The following is a 9,574-nucleotide window of genomic DNA, read 5'->3' as shown; positions in this document are numbered from 1 at the left end:
GAGGAGAGGACAGAGAGAAGCACACAAAGACACAGAGAGAGACAGAGGAGAGGACAGACAGACACAGACACACAGAGAAACCAGAACTCTTGGAACGAGCCCAATCAGATCAAAGAGAGCCCCAGCTGGGACTGGCTAGGTTCTAAGGCATTTAGCTCCAGGTCTGGTCCCTGGCAAGCCTGGGATTCCTTGATGGCCACCCAGCCCCAAGCACTTGTTCCAAGACAGAGCAGCTGGCTGAATCAGGACAGGCTTCCTGGAGGAGGCAGCTCCAGACCTGAGCTGGGAAGGAAACCATTCCCTTCAACAAGCATTTCCTAAGAGGCTGCTCTGGACTAGGGATTGGTGTGGAGTGATAAAACTGGCACAGCCCCACCCTCTGGGACAATCCATTTTGCTGAGAGAAAACCCTACACAAAAAGGTAGATGCAAACTGTGGCATTTCAGAGGGGCCTGAGGATCAGGGAAGGCCTCATGGAGGAGGCAGCCCTTGAGCTCAGCCTTCAGGGGAGTGAGAGGTGAGGTGGGAGGGCATCCCAGGTATGGGGGACAGCCTGGGTAAAGGTCCAGAGAAGGGAGATGGACTTTTATGTCCTGGAATTAGAGCAAATTTGGCTGGAACACTGAGTATGTGAAGCAGAATTATGGAAAATCGGTCTGGGCTGACTTTCTTTGTTCCACAATCCTTCCCAGCTCCAACGTTCTATATCCTCAGGCTCCTCCAGGCTCTGAGCTCCCTCCCAGCACTAACATTCATGTTCTCTGGTTCTGTTCTATGACTTTCCTGTGCTTGGCTGTGGGCCAGTACTCTCTGCTCCCCCTTCTCCCAGGTTCAGAATCCAGACCAGGGTCCCCTCTGTTTCTCTGTGTCTTTCCCTCTGTCTTTCTCTCTGTCTCCATCCATCTCTGTGTCTCTCTCTCACCATCTGGCCCAGGCCTCTTCCCAGATCTCTGCAGACAAATGAGCAAAGTCAGTAAGGGCTAGAAGGGCAAATAAACCCATTGGCCAGGTCCTGTTTGGGATTTTCTGGAAGGACTCCTAGCATTTTAGCCAGAAATGATGGGAAAGCCTGGAGACCAAGCTACCTGGGGCTGTCCTTTGTGAGGAACCTGTGGAAAGCCCAGGATCAGTTGTGGGTTCAAAACCCATGTGACCTGTGACGCTGGGCAAGTCAATCAGTAAACATTGAGTACCTACTATGGGCCAGGAGGTGCAGCTAGGTGCCACAGTGGATGGAGCTCCAAGGCTGAACTCAGGAAGACTCATCTTGCCTCAGACACGCACTAGCTGTGTGACCCTGCGCAAGTCACTTTACCCTGCTTGCCTCAGTCTCCTCATCTATAAAATGAACTGGAGAAGGAAATAGCAGGCCACTCCAGTATCCCTGCCAAGAAAACCCCAACTGGGGTCCCAAGGAATTGGCCATGATCGCCACAGCAAAGGTACCGGGCACTATGGTTCTCTCATGGGGCTCAGAGTGTTATGGAGGGGACAAGTCACACCCTCCGTGTCTCTATGGGCCAAATGAGGGGATTGGACCCAAGGACCCTGAGAGTCTTCTCACTCTCTAAAGTTGTTTTTCTGTGTTAGAGTAGAATGAAACCTCAGAATCATCTTGGACCAAGGGCTCTTTTATGTTCATGTGACATGGAAGACCCATTCTCCAAATAATGCTTCTAAATGCATCTAATGACATCACACAGAATTACAAAGGAAACCAATTCTAGTGAAATACAGCTGCCAAACTGTTTGTTCATGGACCCCCAGCTTCAGAAGCCAAGTCTAAGCCAACTCTGCCATTTTGTAGATGACAAAACTGAGGGCCCAGAGAGATCTCATTTATCCAGAGCCACAGAATAATTCAGAGGCCCAGCAGGGACTGGAATGAAGATGCCAAGTCCAGAGTCATCTTAGCAAAATGTGTTGATTTTTTTTTGTTTGTTTTATTTTGTTTTTAAGCAACTGGGGTTAAGTAACTTGCTCAAGGTTAAACGGCCAGTTATTTGTGGGTGTGGTGCTAAGTGTCTGAGCCTGGATTCAATCCCCAGGTCATCCTGACACTTGAGCCAGTGCTCTAACTCACTGAGCCACCTGGCCACCCCTAAGCAATTGGGGTTAAGTAACTTGCACAAGATTACACAGCCAGGTGTTTCTGGGTGGGTGCTAAGTGTCTGAGCCCAGATTCGATCCCAGGTCATCCCGACTCTGGGGCCGGTGCTCTTACTCGCTGTACTACCTGGCCACCCCTATGATGCATTCGTTTTTAGAACTCGAGTTAACCTGTACATTTCGTTCCATTTCCTTTAGCTTTTTGACAGTTCCCACTATTTGTAAGGTACTGTTCCAGGGGCTGAAACCATGCCTGCCCTCAAGAATCTTACATGCTATTTGGGGGGAAAAGCATGTGCAGATATGAATAAATAGGAAATAGATAGAAATTCAAGGAAGGAGAGACCCAAATCTTCTCTGAAGGACAGTTTGTTAATCACAGAATAAGGGCTTGTTGATGGCACAGAGGAATGATTGGGCAGAGTGGAATAGAAACAAGCTAGGTGGATATGAAGAAGCCAGGAAAGGAAGGGTCCAGAGTAGAGCCACAGGGTCATGGAATCCCACACCTTTCACAGTAGCAAAGGCAATTCTTACTTACTTAGTAATCCCTGAAGAACTGGAGTGTACTAGGGATCTGTGCTTAGCCTTATGGTATTGATCATCTTATCAATGGCTTGAATAAAGTCATGGGTGGCAGGAAATCCAATTTGCAGATGACACGAAGCTGGAAGGGAGAGATGACTATATGACAGTCGGGATCTCAATGTCTGATGACAGCCTAGACAGTATAGGACTGAATCTCATCAAATGAAGTTCATTAGGGATAAATGTAAACTTTTACACTTGGGTTCAAAAAATCAGTTTTACAATTACAAGGTGCAAGAGGGTGACTAGACTGTAGTTTAGCTTCTGATAACCTGAGGGCTTTGGTAGACTGCCAACTCCATAGGGATCATTGCTCTAACACGGCTATCAGAAAGCCAATGAAATCTTCATGGATTGCCATGGCTAAAGAATGTCACCAGCAGACTGGTGATGAGCCTCTCGGTACCCAGGGAGGCTGATCTCAGGAAGCAGACCCATCTGGGTGCCAGGACCATACCTGAGGCTTATAAGCATGGTGGAGGCTTGTTCTGGTCTGCCATAGCTTTGAAGAAGCTGAGGATGGATCTGAACAGGGTTTTCTGAAGATCTCTGCCATCTTGGGCTGTATCAAGGGAAACAGAATGTCCAGACCTGAGGAGGTGCTCAACCATCCCCCAGTGCTCTGTCCTGGCCAGACCTTCTGTGCAGTATTGGTATAGGGTCAGACTGTAGGAAGAATGTCACTGTCTTGAGCCCACAGAAGGAGGATGGGAAAGGGCTCAGAGATCATGCCATACTGAGTTTGGTTACCATGGTCTGGTAGGGAGACAGCCTAGATGTCTCCAAGTAGTTTAATGGGTGATTAGATTTCTTCTTCTTCTCTTTTATCAGAGACTGAATGAGCACTTGTCAGAATAATGATGATGGTTGATGATGAGAGCTAGGCATTTACATAGCATTTTGAAGTTTGCAAAGCACATCACAGATATCTCACTTTATCCTATCCTCACCATCACAGTTGTGTGGATTCCACCCCCCCCCCCATGTCGCCCTTCTCCAATTGGTCACTAATCATAGCCCCTGCCAGCCGGGATCAGAGATGAGACTCTCACCTAAGAAATAATTAGGGGATCATTTACATCTATGTGAGTAAACGGGAGCCCAGGTCATGGTCTCCTCTTGTTGAATAAATTGCAAAATCCTGGTATTTCTTGGGGTAGAGAAAGAGGAGACACAGAGGGGAGTGTAGAGCGAGAAGGGGTTACATTCATCCCTTGTATTGTATATAGGAAGAACATGAGACTCAGAAGGCAAGGGACTTCCCTAAGGTCTCCCAACTGGTTATTAGAATAGGCAGGACTAGATCCCTCCCTTCCCTTCTCCTCATTTTCCTGAAGTTCCTGAAGGAGGTAAGACTCCAAAGACATATAGCCAGACAGGAAGAAGGGTAGGTGCTTACTACATGTCAGACACTGGGCTCAGTAGGATTTATACAGGAGGGAGGAAGGGCTCGTTCCCTGATAGCCTCTCCTGAAAGGATGCAGGTACTTTGTAATAGATTATGACAGAAATGTTTAGGACAGCTTGGAAGCAAAGCAGAGAGAGCACTAGACTTGGAAGATCTCAGTTTGAAGACCTAAGTCTGAACCTTAGATACTTATCAGCTTTGCCACTATGGGCAAAGCACTCTCTGGGCCTCAGTTTCCCCATCTGTAAAATGAAAACATGGCGGTCTGTGACATCTAGTGTCCCTTCTGGCTCAGTATTTGTGATACTCTTCCCTACAAAGCTGTGTGCTGGTGGACAAGTCATTTTCTCTCGGAGACTAAGTTTTTAATTCATATGTATATTACTTGACTCTATAAAAATGCTATAGAAATATGAGAGTGTTATTGTGACTCCAGCTCCATCCCCATCTCTCCTTCCCATTCCACTAACACCCTCCCATTTTGCTTCCCTTTCTTAGTAGCTGGTCCTCAACCTCAGTCCCCACCTATGAGATGGCCATGATCTGTAGCCCGCCTGTCCCAGAAGAGGAAGAGGAGAATGGACCTCCCCCGTACAGCAGGGCCACTGGTGTGAGGCCAGTAGGACTGACCCGAAGCAAATCGGATGGGGCCCTGCTCATTCCTCCCCAGCCAGAGATGTGGGGAAACCAAGGCACAGCCTGGGTCAGCCCCCCACCCAGCTATGAGAGCATTGATGCCCGTGGCCTGTGACTGACAGCCCAGCCTGAACCAAAGCTGCTCGATTGCTGCTGGCAGCCAGGCAGGGGCTGACCAAGAGCCCAGACTGGCTGCTGTCACTCTCCAGAGACAACCTTCAGTAAAGGCTAACAGGAGTGAAGAGCACCTCTCGCTTGGGCTTGAGTTCAAGCAAGACTCGGGACTGGATCCTCAAGGGGCCATTGACTGGTGTGTGACCTTGGCCAATGTTCTCTCGTGTTTTCCTCGTCTCAAAAATGGGGATCTAACTCCCTGTCCTGTAGACTTCTGGTGGATATCAGGAGCATCACATGAGATAATGAACCTGAAAATGATTTTGTAAACTGGAATGCAATAGAGATGAGAGGGGTTATTTTTATTGATTCCCTGGGTACTAGGCTGACCATCCACAGAAGCCCTACCCTGGGGCTGGGGGTAGATTTCAGGGTCTCTACGACCCCTACTTCCCTAATCTGTCTCCTTACTCTCCTCCCACAAACCCCCAGGAGACAAAACAGGCAGAAGAAGAAGACCTGGGACAGATGGCTTCTCTCAGACTCAGTTTCCTCATCTGTAAAATGAGGAGAAGCATCTCTGTCTTCCCCATCTCCTAGGCTGTTGTAAGTCAGTCTGGCCAGGAGGAGCTGTTATCAGGTACCTGAACCTTAGTGTACAGGGAGGCTGAGCTAGCTAGGGAGAAGAGGTGGGGCCAGGCACTGTCACTGACCAGGGAAAGCCCGAGTAGAGCAGGCACCTTGGCCCGGGGAAGGCCCAGAGGGAGCACAGGAAGGATTCAGGGCAATGAGGTTGCAAGTCGGTCCACAACAAACCATCAGATTTTATCTGAGTAACTCCTTTCTCTAAGGCCTGGGCTACATGGTGTGTCTGAGGGGATGGAGGACAAAGCTCTCTCCATCATAGAGCTAACAGTTTAACGAGAATCAGTTTGGAAGAACTGGGTGGGACTTTAAAATCTAACTCCTCATTTTGTGGATGAGAACACAGAATGTAGAAGCCAGGAGGGCCCTTAGACCAGGGAATATCAGAGCTGGGAGGAAGCTTAGAACAGAGAATGTCAGAGGTGGGAGGGCCCTTAGAATAGGGAATGTTAGAGATGGGAGGGGTCTGAGAACAGGGAATGTCAGAGCTGGGAGGGGTCTAGAACAGGGAATGTCAGAGCTGGGAGGGGTCTAGAACAGGGAATGTCAGAGCTGGGAGAGATTTTAGAACAGGGAATGTCAGAGCTAGAAGGAATCTTAGAACAGGGAATGTCAGGGCTGGGAGGGAGCTTAGAATAGAGAACTAAGAGGTGGGAAAGAGCTTAGAACAGGGGATGTCAGGGCTGGGAGGGGCCTAGAAAAGTAAGTGCTTTACTGAAGGGTATTCCACTAGTGAGTAGCCCAGTTCCTTTGACTCTTGTACTCTGTTCTATCAATTTTTTCCCTTTTTCTGGTGGGTCCCCTGGTCCTTATAACAGTGATTTTTGCTGAAAATGAGGACTGTTTTCATCCACCATGTATCCCCAGCACTGAGCACGTAATAGTTGCATAATAAATGCTTCTTGAACTGAATTGAGGTAAGGGCCACTGCTTCCTCATGCTGACAAAGACACATGGCCCACCGCCCCACTGGGAGGCCAAAGTTCCCAGGTAATGATACCGGTCTGCACGTGGCAGTGGGGAAAGAGCCCGGACCATGAATCTGCAAACCTGGAGCCTAACCTTACTCCTGCCACTAGCTTGTTTTGTTGTCACTTTCCTAACTCATTTTCCCCCTTTGTGAAAGGAGGATATTTTACTAAATTATGTCACAGGTTCTAACATTCAATGTTTTAAGTCCACTCAAAGTTCTGAAACTCTGTCCAAAGGGCTCCCCCTCCTCTGACATTCCATGTTCTAAATCCCCTCCCACCTCTGACATTCCATGTTCTAATATCCCTTCTGGCTCTGACACCTTACAGTTGCTCAGTCATTTCAGTCTTATCTGACTCTTCACAGCCCCATTTGGGGTTTTCTTGGCAAAGATAGTTGACTGGTTTTGTCATTTCCTTCTGCAGATCGTTTTACAGATCAGGAAACTGAGGCAAGCAAGATTACATGACTTGCCCAGGGTCACATAGCTTGTAAGTTTCTGAGGCTAGATTTGAATGCATGAAGATGAGTCTTTCTGATTCTGAGTCCAGGGCTCTCCGACGTCTTACATTTGCTCCCAGACCCTGTCAGAGCTCTTCTCACACTGTGATTCTGTCTCGGATCTTGGTCCCCTTTCCATTCCCAAAGGGTTAATTATAAAATTAACAATTGTAAAAAAATTGTCAGGCTAAGTGTTTCTGGGTCCTTCCAGCTGAGGAACTGTGAAGTATTTCCCTTGGGGCAGTCGGGTTAATGAGTTGCAGGTGTGGGAAAGAGCCCACTTAGGTGTGAGGTTCCTCCTACCTACTCCCATCCCAGCTGGCTGTGAGTGCCTCCGAAGCCCCAGAGGATGGGGAGAAGGGGGCACCACTCGGCACTGGGCTGAGGGGAATTCCCAGCTTTAGAACACAGTCAACCCTCCAAACCATCAAGAGGTTACTATAGAACCTGGATTTTAGCCCAAAAAGGAGCTCAACTCCATCCCTCCCATTTTATAGGTGAGGAAACTGAGGCCCAGATGACTTGCCTGCGGTCACAGAGCAAACAGAGGAGAAGCAGCTGCTGGACTGACAGCCACGTTCCTCTCCTCAGTCAGAGAGGAAGGGAGGCGCTCCTCCTGATGCCTGCAGGCATGGCGGGGGTTTGACCAGGAGGCCGACTTCAGCCCAGTTGGACAATTAGAGCTGTCCAGTAATTATAGATGGCAAAGCTCCCCATCACGAGAGGTTTATAGGCTCTCAGACTGTTAGAGCATAAAGGGACCTTTAAAATCCACCCCCCTCATTTTATGCAACAACCAGCAGTTATGTGTCTTCTCTGTGCTAAAGATTGTGATGGCCAAGGTGATGCAGTGAGCTAAGGTCTGGGCTCCTAGACGAGCTGTTGCTCCCCAACAGGTATGTTAAGTCCCCACTGGCTACCCCAGGTTTAATCTAATCCTTCGAGTATCAATCACCCTGGAATCACAGAGAAGTCCAGCCCTCAGACTCTTGAATGAAAGCACAGGATGGCAGAGCTGACTTTTTTTTTTTTTTAAAGCAATTGGGGTTAAGTAACTTGCTCAAGGTTACACAGCCAGTTATTTGTGGGTGTGGTGCTGAGTGTCTGAACCCAGATTCGATCCCAGGTCATCCCGACACTGGAGCCAGTGCTCTTGCTCGATGAGCCACCTGGCCACCCCTAGAGCTGAGCTCTAAGAGATGGTGTCACCGGTAAGAGAGGGTAATGATTTTAGAGTCAGAAAATCTGGGTTCAAGTCTTGGTTCCGTCACTGGTTACCCATATGACTCAGAGCCAGTGACTCTAACCTAAGCCTCTCAGGGCTGTTTCCTCATCTACAAAATGAAAGGGTTGACTAAATGTCCTCCAAGGTCCCTTCCAACTCCAAATCAAAGCTACTACTCTAGGCCTCTGGGCTGATGCAGAAGATGTAAAGACCCCACATTCCCAGTCATTAACTCTGCCCCTGGAAGTGAGATAGATGATGGATGGAGACCATCAACAATGGGCTGGGAGGTTGGGCTTCCATCAGCCTCTATCTGATGAGGAAACCCCATTACAAGACACCAGACAAGTGGTCCCCAGCCCTTGTCTCCAGGCTTCCACTGCCTCCCCAAGGCATCTCATCCTAACTTTGGATGACCTGAACTGCTCCTGACCAGGACATTCTAAGGACAGCCTTGTTGGCGGCTCTAGTGGTCTCCATCTTTCCTGGCCTCCATCCTCACCCCAACCCTTTAAAACATAAAATATCAAACATGGAAAAGACGTTGGAGATAATGAAGTATGGCCCCCTCATTTTACAGAAGGGGAAACATAGGAGGAAAGTGACTTGACCAAGATCATAGAGCTAGCAAGTGTTAGAGAAGGAACTCAGATCCAAGTCCAGCATTCTTCCCAGAATCCTATATTTATCTCTTGTCTCCTAAGTTATCAGCTGCCTCTTCAAGATCAGCAGGAACAGGGGACAGAGGGGTGGTACTTGGGGTTAGGGTTGGATGAGAGTTTGAGGAAGAAAAGTACCCCAGAGGCCTTCATCTTACAAATAAGGAAACTAAGGCTCCAAGAGGTGATGTGGCTTACACAAGTCTACACTGGCAGTAAATGCCAGCCAATATAAAGGATAGGCACAGAATAAGTGCCTACAGCAGGATAGGATTCATTGGCCAATATGAAAGGTGTGAGCTCTCGGAGGAGAGTTATCTCCGGGTGATCAGGGAGGGCTTCCTGGAGGAAGTGGTGCCTATGCTGGGGCATGAAGGTTGGGGAGGACTTGGGGATGGGAAGGGGAACAGGAAAGTTCCATCAAAGGCTCCAAGGAGGGAGATGTAACAGGCTGTGCTGGGCACATGAGGAGACCAGCTGAGCCAGAGCTGAGACTCGGTGTATTCTGGAGAGGGAGAGAGAGGGTCTGGTATGTAAAAGGACTTTAATGGAGAGGTCTCTTCATCTGCTGAGGGTTGTGTGTGTGTGTGTGTGTGTGTGTGTGTGTGTGTGTGTGTGTGTGTGACAGAGAGAGACAGAGACACAGAGAGAGTGAGAGTGAGGGTCTGGCCAAGCTACTGTCTTTGCCCAAGCTCAAGGCAGACCACATCGGTGTC

The 9,574-nt window shown here is 48.7% G+C and overlaps 1 protein-coding gene across 4 annotated transcripts in view; it reads left to right on the top strand.

Moving 5' to 3' along the window:
- Window positions 1-6,413, top strand: part of LOC138165312 (transmembrane protein 61-like) — an 18,666-nt gene extending 12,253 nt beyond the window's left edge. For 2 of the 4 annotated variants that reach the window (XM_069093495.1, XM_069093498.1), the window contains one exon: window positions 4,605-6,413. In XM_069093495.1, the coding sequence (XP_068949596.1) occupies window positions 4,605-4,857 (253 nt within the window). In that variant the 3' untranslated portion in view covers window positions 4,858-6,413. The remainder of the gene's footprint in view (window positions 1-4,604) is intronic. The other 2 variants (XR_011169338.1, XM_069093497.1) reach the window with 2 other exon arrangements.
- The last annotated feature ends 3,161 nt before the right edge of the window (window positions 6,414-9,574 follow it).

Source organism: Petaurus breviceps, unplaced genomic scaffold (assembly GCF_028583685.1).
Source record: "Petaurus breviceps papuanus isolate PSGF00001 unplaced genomic scaffold, PetGlider_PUasm1.0 208, whole genome shotgun sequence".
Taxonomy (NCBI): domain Eukaryota; kingdom Metazoa; phylum Chordata; class Mammalia; order Diprotodontia; family Petauridae; genus Petaurus; species Petaurus breviceps.
Note: the sequence above shows the minus strand (reverse complement) of the source record. Positions and strands in the feature narration are given on the sequence as shown.